We start from the raw sequence: 17,743 nt of genomic DNA, 5'->3' as shown, positions 1-17,743 counted from the left end.
AAAGGAGGGATATCTTTCTGGTGGCTGTTGAGGCACGAATGAGCATGCCCCAAATGTATGATTGCCCTGCCTGTCTTTAAATAAACATTTAGTGAACTCACCCTTTACCCTATGGGCAATAGGGTAAAGGGTGCATTCACTAAGGGCCTCATTTATGAAGGCCTTGTGCCACCGGTGCGACACTTTTTCCCATTTTAAAAGTGACGCATCGGTGGCGCAAGGCCTTCATAAATAAGGCCCTAAATGTTTATTTAAAGACATATATACGCAAAAGTAGTTAGTTGTTTTCCCTTTTCATCTAGTATTTTAAAGATGGTAGTATCCATTCTCTAAGGTTCATTTTTAGAATGCAGCAATAGGAGATCCATTTACAAAATAATAGGATCATGATAAGAAATGCATTGTGCACTAATTTTGGTAGTAGGAGTGAAAGTAGAAGATATAAAGAACTAAGCAATCCCTCATTCAGTGCTGTGAGGGCAGGAAAGGAAAGAAAGTTTAGTTATGGGTAGTAGGGCGCAAGAGCTTCTAGGGATCTAGAAGTGTGTGATCCGATATGAGAAAGACCTGTATCATTATCATTGTAGATGTCTGGCTGGCAGACATCTAAATCTGCCTAAAATGGGGCCAGGAGCAAGATTCCCGTCCCCGCTCAGTATTTTTGTAGCATTGACTAGTTCAGTCAATACCATATTAAGTATAGAAACAAAGAGGGAGTGAAGAGGTAGTGTCCAAACGGGGCACTGGAGGTGGATACTTTCTCCTCTAGAAACGTTAGAAAAACACAGAGATTCCCCTTAAGATAGATGTCAGAATAAAGTAATCACAGGTCATATGTGTTTGCTACAATGGTTGGAAGCACATAGTGTTTGTTTAAATACCCCTCACACACCAAAAGGGCCCTTGGTGTCATGCTTCATCATGGGGCTCTTCCCGCCCCACTGCGGGACGGGGCGAGCAACGACCTCCGACTACATGGGAGCACTGATTTTCAGGACTATGTGTAGTGTAGGAAAAAGTGAGTGGAAGGGTCAGAGGTAAGTGAAAACAGGTGTGTTAACAAGTACCTGGCTCTTATGGACTAGAAACTTTAATATTCCTTAGGGCTGGTACTATTAAAAGAGTGGGTCGGAGGTATCCTGCTTCAATGAGCGATCACTCCTGTGTACGTCAACATGTTTCGAAGCTCACAGGCTTCTTCTTCAGGAGAAAAAGAGATCCCTTCTGTTCTCACTGTATAGTCGAAACAATGTCTGTGAATATCTAGAGTGGTAATATGTACAAGTGGTGTTACTAAGTGAAGAGGCAATAAATCATGCACAAGATACAATACCCAATAGGTATTCTATTGGGTATTGTTTGTTTTTGGGGAGACAGCGTTCCATGAGCCTTAGAACGGGTGGGAAGGGTGCCTACAGTAACATTTGACTCTAGGACACTGCTTCCCCGCGGCTCTGTTGAGCATTCACATAGAGAGAGGAAAAACGAGTAGAAATACCTCTGCGGAGGCACAGGCTTTTGAGGCATTCCCAAGTTTACAGCTAGTTCTAAATTGGAGAATGTGTCAAATGCCATCGGTGTTATGTGGGAACACACATGGTAATGCCCAGGGCACCCCTTGCCATCGTAGTGTAGGCAATGCAGCGACTTGCACTGTGTTGCCTCACTCCATATCTACAAGGTCATGAACAGCCATGCAGGGTGACTTTACATGGCCTTGCAGATATGGCTAAGCCCTATGCGCCACCGGAAAGTCACAAAAATTGACGTTCCGGTGTCACATAGGGCTTGTAAATGAGCCCCTAAGTATGTAAACGCTTTTCTTTTGCGGTAGCTATTAAGACCGTTAACATTCAAAACCCATATCAATATGGTTTTAGTGTTGGACATATTAGGAAAGTGCATAAAAAGTAGATCCATAAAGGAAAATTTGTGGAGAAACCTGTTAAGGTATAATATTTTCATAAAGGAGATATGGTCATAGTTTAAGGTAGATGGCTATGCTTAATAATCGCTGTTCTTATAGATAATTTAAGTACCGAACAGCACTACAGGACGCTCTCAGTGGATTTTTATAAGGGTGAGTGAATTCCAACTCTATCCGGATATTGCGCCCATTGGAAACATGGTGAAGGATCCGTTGATAATATGGTTAGAGACAAATCTAAAGTCTAGGGAGTATCTTGATATACAGTTTGAGGAGCAGTGCTACTTGTGCAATTAGACTTTAAGAGGTGATCTTGACTTGTCTCGGTCTAGTTGAGGTTTAGTGCTGGGTAGGTTGAACCATAATGGAAGATTCCTCCCAACTGATTTGCGTGTTGTACCTTTAGCGTGTATTTTTGTTGATGGAGCCATGGAAGAAGTTTCTAAAGGTGTGGGTGTTATAACCATGTGTGGGTTTCCGAAAGGTTCCAAAAATTACTGGAAATCTTGGGGGCAATGGAATTCTCATGTTTTGCCATCATAAGTCACTAACATCACTGCCAGGTTTAAAATTCCTTATTATATCCATTTTTTTACGCAGAAGTCTTAATATGAGGCGGTTTTTGCAAAGTAGATGAGTATCCCCTTTATAATCATATGTGCCATGTTGTCGAGCCAGTTCTTTAAAAAATGTTTACTCCAGACATGTATATGAATGTAGCATGTGTATCATATTCAGAATATTAGGTGAAAGTCATGGCTTTTACTGAGGAGAATTCCAAAGGTGTAAAGTAAGTTATTTTATACTCATTGGGCCAGTTCCAAATAGTAGTTGTATAAGCGTAGCCATTGCCAGAAAAAGACTCAAGTACACAGGTCTATATTTCACCCGAAGGCACATACATACAAATGTGTTACTACAGCGCCATTGATGAACAAAGACAGTTGCTCAAGGTGTCTGCCCTGAAGTGATTAAGGCCAGCAATGTGTTAGACTAGCAAAACATTCCTTGGTACAGCAAACACTCCCATCACAATACCCTGAAAACTGTGATACCCAGATGTCTCTTGCACCCTCTTGCCTGTGGCATTGTCTGAATGAAGTGTCACCAGAACCCTGGATCTTAGCACTGGTAGAAAAACCTTCAAGGTTAACAAAATAGCCTTTATTTCGAACACTTTCATATGTAGGGTTTCATCTGACTTGTACCCTAAGGGACTAATTGAGAGTTCTCCACAATGACATTCACAATAATCAGCAGGTGGTGATTGTGAACTGCAAATAGGGAAGGCATATTGGGCATTCCACCATCACGTTGAGAGCATGAGCTGACCACTCCAATGTCATAATCATGGACAGATGGACTGGACAAGCTTTGAGTGGTCATCCAGCAGCTGGCTGCAATTGTCCATCAGAGGGAGCTGCAGGAAGCACATGTGGAACTTGGGCTTGAATACCATCCCTTAGGAGAATGCTTGTAGTCCACGAAGCTCCTTTGAGGCTGTCAAGGTTTTATTAATCATAACGTATTCCACTATCCGGTTGCCAGGCAATAACCTCTTCTAGCGGAAGGAAGGTCTTCGCTAAGCTGGAGGCCCAATGGACTCAATCTTCTTGGATGGAGCTACAATTAAACTGTGGCAGAACTTCCACAGGGTCCTGCATGTCACACTACACCGGACTCCGCCGCCTCCTCTGATGCTGTCCTGACGAGACTATGGTCTTGGTACATATAATGAAAGAACTTCTGCTGTTGCAAAAATGTCACCATTCGGGCTAAGATCGTGGTGATGCCCCAAGGAATGACACAGAGTACAGTGTGCTTTACGGGCGAGGCTGATTTCCCTGTGTATAAAGGAGGTATTCCTGCTGGTGTTAGATGTCAGTATTTTGAAACTGTTTAATTAGGTGTATTTGTGTAGATCACACAGATCTAAAATGAGGCAGACCTGCTCCTTTTTCGCATACAATGACATGTAGCATATTGCCCTTGGTTTCTCCAGCAGAAATTCTAAAGATGCTGACTGTGGCAGTAGAGGCCTAGGTGGGAATTGCGATGGAGGCCGTGGAGTATATCAGTTCTTCACAAGTCAAAGAGTCCATTCGCTGTAGCTGCAGTGGAGGCAAAGCCTTCGCTCCAGCAGAGACCATATTACGAAATGTGGATGGTCAATGAGGAAAGTCACTAGGACATCTTGGCCTCATTTCAGGCTGCGGGAGCGGGCCTGTTGATCACCGGCCTGATGTTCCTCCTCTTTGACTGTATCTTTCATTGCAAGGAAGAGCATGTTCCCACCAGGATCTTGGGCGGAAAGTCTTCTGAGCCTTGAAAGACTGGAATACTAGGGCCAGCTGGAAAAGTGGATGTCTGGCCATTACTGCGTGGGTGGTATTCTGTGATTTGACCACCACTGCACCAGCCTTGTCCTACTGAATGGCCTCATCCATCAAGGGATTGAACAATGAAGGCAAGGTTGTTGTTTTCCTGGGCTCTAGCTTCTGGTCCTAGGGCTTGAGCCATGTTTGCTTATACTTCGACAGAATCATTTTTTCACATTTACTTTATAAAAAGCATTTATTTTATATTTCAGTTGACTGATAATTGTGAGATGCGACAAAGTGATTAACATAGAATAAAGTCAGTCCAGAAGTTTAATGTAAAATGTGCATGAGATAAATGACTATATCTAATGGTCATAATTTGTCTATTCAAAGCTTCTTCAAAAAGGAGAAACCTGTGGTACTACATGGGTCTGTTATTTCTTTATTAGTCTGAGGTTGCCATAACCTGTGGAGTAGAGCCAGAGTTGGTTTGGAGTAAAGGGTGCCAGTCAGAGTCCCGTATAGGCTATCATCTATGATCTATGAGTGCAAAATCAGCAATTATGTTCTTTCTTTCTTTGCCACATGGAAATCCTGCCACAGTGCCATGACTGCCCTCTACTTCAAGGTATTGGAAAATACATTGGAAAATACACTGGAATTTACTAGAACACAATTTCTGCGCTGTCATTTTTTTTCACTCTTCTTAGTTTTTGTATGGTCATTGTTGTTTTTTTGTTGATAAGGTCTGGATGGGGTTGTTGTTCTTTCTACCAGAACCAAATTTGTGTTGGTGCATTAGTGATGAATACCGTTATGAACTGGTCTGTATTTGTTACTACCAGTGGACATTTTGGGTTGGTGAGTTGGTTGGTAGCCTCTGCTATGAATTGTATTTCTTAGTTGATGGGCTGTTGACTGATGGGACTGCAAGCTCACATTCTCTCTATGATAGTTCTTGCTGGGTGAGTTGGTTGTTGATATTGCATTTACTGTCACTGCCCTCCTTGGCTGATGGATTGCTTGTGGAAGTAGCTGTGAGTTGAACTGTGTTCCCTGCTACCTGTAGTGGTTCTTGGTTAGACTGTTCAGAAGCCTTTGTGCTTAACCGTAGTCTGATTTCTCTGGGAAGGATCACGGTTAGTATGTTTGTTGTTGATTAGGCTGAAAGTTGGCCCATAAGGTTTTCTTCCTGCAATTGTTCTTAGATGGTGGGATGGTTAGAGCCATGCGATGGACAGTAAATGTTTATTCCCTGTTGTAGTTCTGGGTTGTTCAAGGATTTTGATATAAGTTCATCTGTAACCTCTGTTTCCTGTGGTGGTTCTCAGTTGGTGGGTTAGAAGATCATAGGTCTTTGCATGTATACTGTCCTCACTGTGATGTTTTAATTGTTGCCGAGGCATAAATTGAAATGTAGACTCCACCACTTAAAAACAGTTCTGACTTGCCTCTAAGCTCCACTCCTGTTTCTCTGTCCTCTTTCTCTGCAGAGTGCAAGGATCTTGTTCGCAGTCTTCTCCAGTGGAAACCCAGTGCGCGCCCCGGTCTACAGCAAGTGGCGGCACACTGCTGGATGATTCCCGCTGTGCTTTCCAGCTACCAGAATATCCTGGTGTCTGTGGGAGCCCTGACTGACCAGGGCACCAACCAGGAGGAACAGCAGAAAGGTGGTTTACTTCATTTATTGTTATCTGGTGAAAGTTTTAAACGAACAAACAAATGACAAATATAACATAGTAGCAAGTTATCTTATTAATACAAGAATGGAGGGCAACGAGGTTTGAATTTTACCCAGCAGCAAAAGCGAATGCCTCACATTCCACCTTTTATAAATCATTACACAGGACAGCAAACATTATTTAGGCTATCCATAGAATATTTATATGCTATAAGGAATTTTCTTGTCACTTGACTCACTCAAGGTAGCAGTGGAAGACACCAAGTCTTATCTTTGGAGATTGAGACATTAGAGAATTAAATGAAGTGGGACATAATAGATAACACTCAATCTCCAAGAATGCAAGCAACTTGCAACCACAAAGTGTCATTGTCCAACAAAATGGAATGTCAAATACCACACCATTAACAGCTCTTTAGTATATGTAAATTTGATCTCACCAAAAAAAAAAGAATTCATTTCAATGGTAGTCCACGCCACCCACAAATCCAAACTGTTGTTTAGCAATGGGACTACTGCACAAAAACATGGGGCATCTACATGAAGTCTAAAATATCCATCTTACAGAAACTTTTAGCTACTGATTCCTTACCCTAGAACATACTCCAGGCATCAGACTGGATCCAGAAAATCTTAAGCATTACCTCTGTGTGCCGGTAAGTCGTGCCAATTGGCTCTGTGCTGGCGTTGCCGGCGCCGTCAGCTCAAGATGTGATGTTTGCGATACCTATATAGGCCCCACCCTAGCACGCTGCTCAGTTCTTTTCTTTTTGCACCATCAGCACAGAAAACTGAAAGAGCTACCTCAGTCCTTTTGCGATGACCTTTTTAAAATATTGTCAAAATTATTTCTGAGCTTCACTCCCAGTGTGTATTAGGTATGTCCCCTAAAGAAACATGTGGGGTTTAAACCCTTTGGATCTTGTCACAGACAGATGTCTGAGACAGACCTCCACCTGGTTTCCTTTTTGTGCTTAGAGCCAGACCACGACTCCAGGACCTGCCCAGACTGCCACGCAATGAACCCCAAGGTGGTCCGCGAACATACCTTGAAGCTCCTGGTAGCCCAACACCATGAGACTCCCCACCAATCCAGGTCCTGGTTGCGGGGTAGGTACTGGGACCACTCATGGAGTAAATCTTATCGATTGTCATCACATTCAAACAATTATCCGGTAAGTCTCATAAGAAAATGAAACTAAAAAAATTAAAGCGTTCTTCAACTTTACCGCGTGGGTAGACACTGGAACGACATCACAAATCTCGGCCTGTTTCCATAGCGCGGAGCCTGAATCTGGGTCTGCTCTGCACTTCCCATAATTTCCGAGAGTGAACAAAAGAAATCTATGAGTCCATGACCTCATATTTGGACAAGCTGACACCTATAGAGTGTCTTTGGGCCCCATGGGTCCGGCTGGTGTGCAGAGTGGGTTCCCCTTTGAATTCGCTTCTGGATCGGAATCGGTTCCAGTTGCAGGTCCACGGCAGTCACTGGAGTCTGTTCCAGTGACACCATTCATGGTGCTGCCAACACCCATCGGCATCTCCAAACCCGACTCCAATATGGAGCTGGACTAGCGTCATTCAATGTCGTTAGGCGTCAGCCGTACCAAGACCCTCTGGGTCGGAGACAAAGCCTCTCTTTGTTGACAGGCCCTTAAGGGAATATGATTGGGGTGGATCTGAGGATCCTTATGGTCACCCAGACCCCTTGAGAAGCCCTTGGCTGAAGATAACAAGTATGGGGACTGGCTGATGCCAGTGGTCTTCACACCACCCTGGACACAGGCCTCGTCTCTCCTCCAAGTGTGGTTATGGAGGAAGGGGCTTCATTTGCCATGATGGTGAGGAGGACGGCTGAGGTCTTGGACCGTACTTTGCCCTCTGTGGCAGTGAAGACCAACGTCTTGACAAAGGTGTTTCAACCTGGGGTAGCCCCTATGGAACCTCTTCTTCCTTTTAATGAAGTTCTGCTGGGGGTCTCGGCCAAGCGCTGCACAGGCATTCTTCTGCACAGGACAATCTCCCACAACACCGCCCTGCTCCTGGTAATCCAGCCTTCCTCACTCAGCACCCTTCCCTGGAGATCATGGTTGTCCTGGCCTCCACATCCTAAACCTTGGGCGTTACCTACTACTCCACCTGAAAGAGAATCAAAGAGTCTGGATTCCTTTGGCAAGAGGATGTTTGGGCTGTCAGCCTTGCACTGCGGTCAGTGAACACAGCACACGTCTTGGGCTGGTATACCCTAGGACCTGGTTGCACAAGTGCTGCCCATGGCCTCGGAGTTGGCACAGGCCTTCCTAAACCCGGCTATTGCCAATGGCAGAGACGCAGCAAAGCTCACAATACGTTGCTGACTGGAAACAACAGACCCGGTAGGTAGAGTCATTGCTTTGTTGGTGGCACTTCATTGCCACGCTTGGCTGAGGTTCACTGGTTACTCATGGGATGTCTAGGCATCCCTTATGGACATACCCTTAAATGGCACTTGGCTTTTTGGTGACAAGGTAGATTCAGCACTAGAGCGCTTCAAAAACAGCAGGGCTTCCGCTCACCTGTTAGGACTCTACATGCCCCCATGCCAACCCCATTCTGTCTTCCACTCCTTTACGTGGCTGTGGTAGGGGTTACCAGCTGCGTCCATTTCCTCTCAGCCACCATGGCCAGCAGACTCCCCAGTCCTTGTGTGGGCGTGGATGCTGCTTCCACAAACATTGTGGGACCCAAGGCCAGAGGTCTCCACAGTCTGCCACCTCCCCAGCAGACCCCATTAATATGCCATTGCAACATCCCTGGCAACCGGTCGGCGCCAGAATAAAGCACCACCTGCCCCACTTGCAGTCCATAATTTCTGACAAATGGCTGGTCCAAATTGATTATTGTGTCAGGAAGTGCAGGTTCTCTTGGTCAAAGGAGCCATCAAAAGAGTGGCAACATTAGAAGTAGGTGGTGGTTGCTATTCCTGTTACTTTCCTGTGCTGAAGAAGGACAGAGACCTCCGCCCTATACTAGAGCTATGCATTGTCAACTACTTGCTGAAGAGGAGAAATTCAGAATGCTCTTGTTTGGTCAGGACCTGTTTGCCCTGGACCCTGGATGGTTGTGTTGGACTTGCAGGGCACATATTTCCATATACCTGTTCTGACGGCCAACAGACGTAACCTATGGTTTAAAGTACGCCACAAACACTTTCAGTTTACTGTGCTCCCCTTCAGCCATACCAGCCACACTCAGGTGTTCACAAAAGTGATAGTGGTGGGTTGCAGACCATCTGCATAGGTCAGGGGTTCCAGTCATCAGCCACCACCACCCACCGCACCTGGTACCATGTCAGCACTGAAGACACCACCCGCCTGATGAACACCATCCACTCCGGCTCCCCAACTGACCCCTGCCCACACCACATCTTCAACAAAGCCGACTCCATCATCGCACCCCAACTCCGGAACATCATCAACAGCTCCTTCGCATCCGCCACCTTCCCGAGAGTTGGAAACATGCCGAGCTGAGCGCCCTCCTGAAGAAACCCACCACGGACCCCGCAGACCTCAAGAACTTCTGCCCCATCTCGCTCCTCCCTTTTCCGGCCAAAGTCATCGAGAAGACAGTCAACAAACAACTCTCCGCCTTCCTCGAGACAAACGGATCCCTTGACCCCTCACAGTCCGGCTTCCGAGAAAACCACAGCACCGAGACCGCTCTCATCGCAGCTACCGACGACATCAGGTCCATACTCGACAACGGGGAAACTGCTGCCCTCATCCTTCTAGACCTCTCATCAGCCTTCGACACTGTATGCCACCGCACCCTGATGCAGCGCCTCAGTAACACCGGAATCCAAGGAGCGGCCCTGGAGTGGATCATCTCGTTCCTCGCCGGAAGAACCCAGAGAGTCCGCCTCCCCCCGTTCCGATCCGCGGCCACCAAAGTCATCTGCGGCGTTCCGCAAGGATCCTCACTCAGCCCCACCCTATTCAATGTCTACATGAACCCTCTCGCAGCCATCGCACGCCAACACAACCTCAACATCATCTCCTACGCCGACGACACCCAGCTGATCCTCTCCCTCACCAACGACCCCACCACCGCCAGAGCCAGCCTCCAGGAAGGAATGAAGGACGTCACGGAATGGATGAAGCTCAGCCGTCTGAAACTGAACTCAGACCAGACGGAAATCCTCATCATAGGACCATCCCCTTCGGCCTGGGACGACTCCTGGTGGCCACCTGCCCTGGGCTCCGCCCCCAAGCCAACGGACCATGCGCGCAACCTGTGCTTCATCCTGGACTCCTCCCTCACAATGACCAAACAAGTCAACGCCGTCTCATCATCCTGCTTCAACACCCTGCGGATGCTCCGAAAGATCTACCGCTGGATCCCCACCGAAACCAGGAAGACTGTCACCCAGGCCCTCGTCACCAGTCGACTGGACTACGGGAACACCCTCTATGCTGGAACCACAGCCAAACTCCAAAAATGACTCCAGCACATACAGAACGCCTTTGCACGACTCATCCTGGACATCCCTCGTCACAGCCACATCTCTGCCCATCTCAAAGACCTGCACTGGCTCCCCGTCAGCAAGAGGATCACGTTCAGACTCCTCACCCACGCACACAAGGCTCTCCATGACATGGGCCCGAAATACCTCAACAGATGCCTCACATTCTACACACCCACCGGCCAGCTCCGATCCGCCAGCCTCGCCCTCGCCGCCGTCCCACGAATTCGCAATTCCACCGCCAGAGGAAGATCCTTCTCCCACCTGGCGGGCAAGACGTGGAACTCCCTCCCCACCCACCTACGGCTGACCCAGGACCATATCTCCTTCAGGAAACAACTCAAGACCTGGCTGTTCGGGCAGTAGCGATTGACGCCTCCCCCCCCCACCCCACAGCGCCTTGAGACCCTAGCGGGTGAGCAGCGCACTTTACAAATGTTTTGATTGATTGATTGATTGACCTCGACAACTGGCTGTTGAAGGCCAGCTCGCCTCAGGCAGTCGTCACTCATCTCTAGATCTCCAGATTACACTGGACCTTCTGCATTCGCTGGGGTTCACTATAACCATGCCAAAGTGACATGTAACTCCCTCTCAGACACTTCCTTTTATCTGAGCGGTGAGTCCATGATATTCAGGCTATGATTCCGATGTTTCAGCCTCTATCCTGGATTTCAGAGAGATTGACCCTGAGGCTGCTAGACCAAGCCAACTGCCAAGCCATGTCTTTCCTGCATCCTAGGACCGGTTTCTGGCTATCGGCCATCTTCAGCCAGGATAGCTTGACTTCAGTGGTGTGGAGAGCATGGGACTCACGTCTGAGCATATCCATCCCACTCAGGCCGACAAATGTAAAAAGAACAATTGATGGACAGAATGCAGAAGAATGTCATACATTCACCCCAGTACAGAGATCTGGGCCTAAATCCATTGTTTTTTTGCACTCCATACCACCCCAGTTCAGATATGACTATATGCAAATCAGCCTTGACCCTGTGCCTTATGGGAACAGTCCAGGCCGAACTGCCAAGCCATGTCTTTCCTGGACAGGAATAAAGCATCCTAGGACCGGTTTCTGGCTATTAGCCGTCTTCAGCCAGGATAGCTTGACTCCAGTGGTGTGGAGAGCATGGAACTCACGTCTGAGCATACCCATCCCACTTGGGGTGACAAATGCAAAAACAACAATTGATGGACAGAATGCAGAACAATGTCATACATTCACCCCAGTACAGAGATCTGGGCCTAAATCCATTGGTTTTTTGCACTCCACACCACCCCAGTTCAGCCATGGCTAAATGCAAATCAGCCTTGACCCTGATCATATTTTTTATATGGAAGTACATTTATATCGAGTTTCAAATATCGTAGGGACAGAATATCGATATCAAGAATATCGACAACCAGAATATCGAATTTGAGGTAAGAAATATCGATGTTAGTAATATCAATAGTTAAATTATCAATGTTAATAATATCGATATTTATATTAGTGTTATGTATTTTATTATGTATTTCATATGTATGTGTTCTATATTTTGTGTTAAGTATTGTACTGTTTTTTCAAATATATATATATACATTTTTTAGAAATTATTAAATTATGCGTTTTAGAACCGTAGTGGGTTGTGGCTTTATAGGGGAATAGGGTTGGAAGTAATTTAATTATAGTAAATGAAATAATAATTTTTAGGAATAATTATTTATTTTTATTTAAATTTTCTGTTTTAGTTCTGTAGCGGGTTGTGGGTTTATAGGAGAATAGAGTGGGAAGTGATTTAATTTTAATTAAGTCATTATTATTTTTAATTATTGGTATTATTAATTAATTTATTGTTAATTAATTATTAGTTGGTAATTAAAAATTACTAATTGATAATTATATTATTTGTATTAATTTATGATTGGAGTGAGTTGTGGGTTTATAGGGGAATAGGGTGGGAAGTATTAATTTTATTAAGTAAGAAAAATGTATTATTGGTATTAATAATGAATGTATTAACTAATTATTAATTGGTAATTAATTATTAATAATTTATAAAGATATGATTTCTATTAATGTATTATTTGAGTGAGTTGTGGGTTTATAGGGGAATAGGGTGTGAAGTAATGTATTTGTAATTAAATAATTAATACAATAAATGGGTATTGATTAGTTTATTTTTTAATTAATTATTAATCGGTTATTAATTTTTATTAAATGTTATTTATTGGCATTGATAATTAATTTATTGTTAATTATTAATTGCAAATTAATTTTAATAATTGATTAATTGTAAATTACATTAATTGTGTGACATTTTATGTGGAGTGTGTTGTGTGTTTATTGGGGAACAGGGTGGGACGTATTTAACATTATTAAAGTCATTATTATTTTGATATATTTGTAGTTTTTATTTTATTTATTGTTAATTTATTAATAAATTATTATTTAATTACAATATTTATTTGATTTATAAGTATGTTATTTTTAACACATGGGAATAGTAATTTTTACCCCTACGTTATCCAACGCTTTTCCTACTGTTGCACTCTCTAGAGTGGGAATAGTCATTTCTACCCCTACACTATCCAGCGCTTTCCCTACTGTTGCATTCTCTGGAGTGGGAATAGTAATTTTTACCCCTACGCTAGCTAACGCTTTTCCTATTGTTGCACTATGTATATATATTCATGTATATGTATATGTTTAATTTATTTAAATGTTATATGTATTTGTTATTATTTTTAAATATTTATTAAAACATTAATAAAACATCGATATTTTTGACAACAATATTTTTGTTCCAATATTTTTTATACTTACCATTATGTCAATTGGACTTCGATATTTTTGACTTCGATATTTTTGTGGTGATATTTTTGTAGGTCGATTTTCTGTCCATCGATATTCTGTCAGACGTTCATTCTATGCTATAGCAACTCTTGTTACTGAGTAACACTGTTTTTTTCCCCGATGTGAAACTAGGCTTCTGTAACTGATGTCATTTTCTATCTAGGTAATCCTCATGTAAAGTGCTCTTATACCACCAGGTCTAGCCAGTGCTATATAAAACTCTGCAAATAAAAGAAATAAAAATAAGCAGTTCTTTTTGCATGATTTTGACATACTTAAGTGTGCGTGAAGCACAATTTCTACTCATCCTTTTACCGGAGCCTCCTAAGAGTTATAGTTACTTAATGTCATGCTTCTCCCCCTTATGCCTGTATTACAAAAAGAGGTAAGTTATTACCATACTCTTCTACTCCTGGCGAGTAGGTACCGAATTATCTGATAAATGAGCTTACTTTTTTTTTACCTTCTGAACCTTGATCTTACTTGTGTGTGACTACAAAGGACACCATCCCCATCTCTGACCAGTAAGCTGGTGTCTTTTGTAATCTAGAGTAAGAGAGCCAATGAGCAAATACAGTACAGTAATACTGAAATCAGTTGCACTGTTTGTTTCGCCATTTCGCATGACGCATGCATCTAGCTCTTGCATGTTTCATTGACCTATCACGTGTGCTTCGAGTGCTGTGGGTGCCTTGCAGTGTCACTTGCACCCCACATCACTGTTTATCTATTTACACAGGGAAGGTGATCTGTTTACGTATTAAAACATGTAACATTCAGTTGTTTTATTCTTATTAGGTTGCTCTTACCGTGCATTTTAGGAGGGATCCCATGAGCACATTAGTGTTCTGTTATACATTTTTCACATCTTTTCCATCCCACTAAGGGCCAGATGTAGGTAGCCCTTTACCGGTCGGAAACGGCCGAAAATACCGATTTTTGGCCGTTTCCGATCGGTAAAGGGCTATTGAGATGTAGGGGCACATTTTCGGAAATTTTACCGAATCGGTATCATTACCGAATCGGTAAATGTACCGATTCGGTAATATGTACCGAATCGGTAAAATAATTACCGATTCGGTAATATTTACCGATTCGGTAAAATTACCGAAAATGCAATGTAGGTAGGCAATGTACCTTCTGCACATGGCTTACAGAATCGGTATTTTACCATGGAATACAAATCCATGGTAAAATACCGATTCCGGTGTGCATGCACATGTGTGCATGCACACCTATGTCATGTGACAGGCAGACCTGCCCTTAGTGCAGGTATGCCTGCCACATGGCACCTGTGCCTGTTTTGGGGGTGCCAGAGGGTGTCAAAGTGACACCCCCTGCACCCTTGTGAATTCTTTAATTACCGATTCAGTAAATACCGAATCGGTAATGCCTAATCATTCCTATGGGCTTCAAAGCCCATAGGAATGAATGGCCATTACCGATTCGGTATTTACCGAATCGGTAATTATAGAATTGTTAAGGATTCGGTAACGAATCCAGATGTTGGGACCTACATACCATTTACCGATTTTGAAATACCGAATCGGTAGGATTCGGTATTTTAAAATCGGTAAATGGCATTTACCTACATCGGGCCCTTAGACACCAGGTAAATTGGCCTCCAAGAGGTAACTTGAGATTCATGGCCCTGAGGAATGCCTCAGACCTGTATGGGCTTCAAGAATGGATATAAACATGTTGGCCTAACTCGCATGGCAGTGTGAGTAATTTTTCTCAAACTACCAATCCACTCATTTTTAACCTGATGCCCTCACCAATAAAGGCAAATAGCCGGGATACATTAAGGTATTTTTAACCCACTGGTCTGGAGCCCTCTTTGATCCAGTAGCGGTTATCTAAGAACTCCCTCCTCCGCTGTGTCCTACAGGAGGTCGAGTCCGCCCTGATGACACTGACCTACCAGGGTGGGGAGAAGTTACTGGTGTGTGTGTGAGGCTTCCTCTTCCATAAGGATAACTTTCACACCCTCCCTTCAGCACTTACACAGGAATCCTGTGATCTTCTGAGTGGGACCTTTTGGTTGTCTGTTTCATGGTAGGAATACTGGAGTGTGTATTCTACCCACAGCTGCCATACCTTTTGAGGTAATTAAGAATATCTGGATGTACCAGGCCTAAGTCATCTTTGTGGCTCTGGATTGGGTACAGAGACTGTGGTATCCCGAGCTCCAAAGCATAAGCATGCGTACTCCGATCAGGCTGCCCTTTTGGGATGTACTTCTGTCACAGCAATAGGGCAGGGTCTCCCACCTGAACCTGCGCCTTCATGCTTGGGGATTGAGCAGTGGCAGTTGAGAGTCTACGATCCTCTTCCAGAAGTCTGTGAGGTCATCTTGGCAGCCAGGTGTTCCTCCACAGAGACTGAATGTCTGCGTTGAGCCTCTTTCTGCACCCTTGTCACAAAGTGTTGCTGTTATTTTTTTGTTAAGCCCGGACAGTAAAAGTGCATCTGTCCGCTACCTCAGCTTTTCTGCAGTTGTCACTTCACCCCTCAGTCACCTGTTGTGACACATTTTATAAAGGGCCTCCAACATCTTTTTTGCTATGCCTGGATTGCACGTTGATTTGGTTTTACTCTTATTAATGTGTTCACCATGTGAACCTATGCATAGTTGCCCCCTAAGACTCCTTACAATAAAGATCGCCCTCTTGGTGGCCATCAAATCAGTTTCTTCCAGAATGCGTGCCTCTTTTCTGCCAAAGGTGGTGAAACCTTTCCATGATGGCCAGAGCATCAAGCTGCCAACCTTCTTTGCTCCACCTTAAACCTACAAAAAGGAGGAGAGACTCCACAACCTGGATCCTAAAATAAATTTGTTATTCTACATCGATTGTACCAAAGAACACCGGGTGCATGATCAGCTCTCTTCTGGGCTCACCAGAGCGAGGAAGGGGAAAGCAGTGCAGGAATAGAACATTACCAAATGGATTGTACTCAGCATTAAGGTTTACTGCACATTGGCCAAGGCCGCCACCAATATTGTAGCTCGCGGAGTTCTCATCCTGGGCCTCTGTCAGGCCGTGACACTATTGTCATGACAGTCATGTCAAGGACTCTGCATGCATCAAGATAGCTAGAAGTAATCTCCCTTTGAGTGAAGGAGTCACTCCCCTGCATCCACAGGCACCTCGACGACGACGACCGGTGTGTGGAACCTTGCTGTCCACGGACACTGCAAGGCTCTACAATATACATGGTAGTTTGGTGGCTCTACAGAGGCCTGGCCTATCTTCCCTGCTACTTCGGAGACTGTAATCCCTCTCCAGCCTACTGGAACTCAATCCTTGTGCAATACATCTGTTTGCCATTGCCAAGGCTTGTTGTATCTCGAAACCAAGGATCTTCGAGCTCCAAGAAGCCCCAGCCTCTTGCATCAAACAGCTCCAAGAGTGATGTCCCCCCTGCATCCCTTTGCGATATGGGCCTCCATCTTCAGTGTGCTGCTGACGCCTCCCTACGACTCCCTGGGCCTGCTGCCAGAGGGTCTTCCTGGGATCTCCATCGATTCTTGCTGGCTGTCCTGCTTTCTAGGGGCTGACCCCGACTTACCATGCCTGGGTGAGTCCCTCAGACCTAGCTGGTCTGCAACTAAGCATTGTGAAACACTTCTGTTGCATTTGCCAAGGCTTGTTGGAGGTTATGCTGGCCACTGACCTGCCTGCATCAAGTCAGCCGATGTGGGACAGCTCATGGATGTCTCCTGTGCCTCTGCAATGTTGCCTGTGCTCCACAGCTGCAGATTCAAGACCTCCGTGCGACAGTAAAATACCTCAGACAAGGGCTGGCATTGTGCTCCTGCTCCTCTACGACCACCTCCAGGTGGTTTGGACTCTGTCCCCTCTGTTTTCAGATACTCCTTGTCTGAAATCCACGTCTGGGTTCTACCGACCTGGTCCACAAGACTCTGTAGTAGTTGGAAATCCAAGGATCCTCAATGTCGACAACGGGCGATTCCGACACCACCTTGCACCTTCTCACCCGGGCTCCCTGGTGTAGGTATCCTTGTTCTATGGGTATCCACAGGTGGGGGTGTCTTCCAACCACCCAGGTTCCAACGGGTTTCCTCAGGTTCTCTGGAAAGGGTCCGAAAACAGTAAAACTCCAACGCGACCTATCCACGTTATCCTATGGACACTGACCTGGGGTATCACCTAGGAACATGGGCGCCTAGTCGTGGTGCCGTGCTCCCCCTGGTTCCTATTTCATGCGGTGGTTAGCCTTGGTTTGGTACTCACCTTGCATTCCATTTACATAGTATATGGTTTGGCCCCCCATTGGGGCCCCTGTGTTTTATGTGCTTTTCTAACCTGTTTTGAAGTATATTTTATTGTGTGTTGATATCTCTTGTTAGGATATATACCAAAATAGTTTTAGTTTGGTGTATAATAAATCCAAGGTACTTTTTTAACACTGGTGTGGTTCTGTCTTGTGTGTAAGCTTCACTGACTTA

At 44.8% G+C, this 17,743-nt stretch overlaps 1 protein-coding gene across 1 annotated transcript in view; it reads left to right on the top strand.

Annotated features, from left to right (window-relative positions):
* LOC147724939 (testis-specific serine/threonine-protein kinase 5-like) overlaps positions 1 to 17,743 on the top strand; it is a 244,028-nt gene that overhangs the window by 215,984 nt on the left and 10,301 nt on the right. The window contains exon 7 of the mRNA XM_086967091.1: positions 5,742 to 5,921. Within this exon, the coding sequence (XP_086823217.1) occupies positions 5,742 to 5,921 (180 nt within the window). The remainder of the gene's footprint in view (positions 1 to 5,741; positions 5,922 to 17,743) is intronic.

Source organism: Lissotriton vulgaris, chromosome 4_1 (assembly GCF_964263255.1).
Source record: "Lissotriton vulgaris chromosome 4_1, aLisVul1.2, whole genome shotgun sequence".
In the NCBI taxonomy this organism is placed as follows: Eukaryota; Metazoa; Chordata; class Amphibia; order Caudata; family Salamandridae; genus Lissotriton; species Lissotriton vulgaris.
This window is presented reverse-complemented; position numbering and strand designations above follow the sequence as displayed.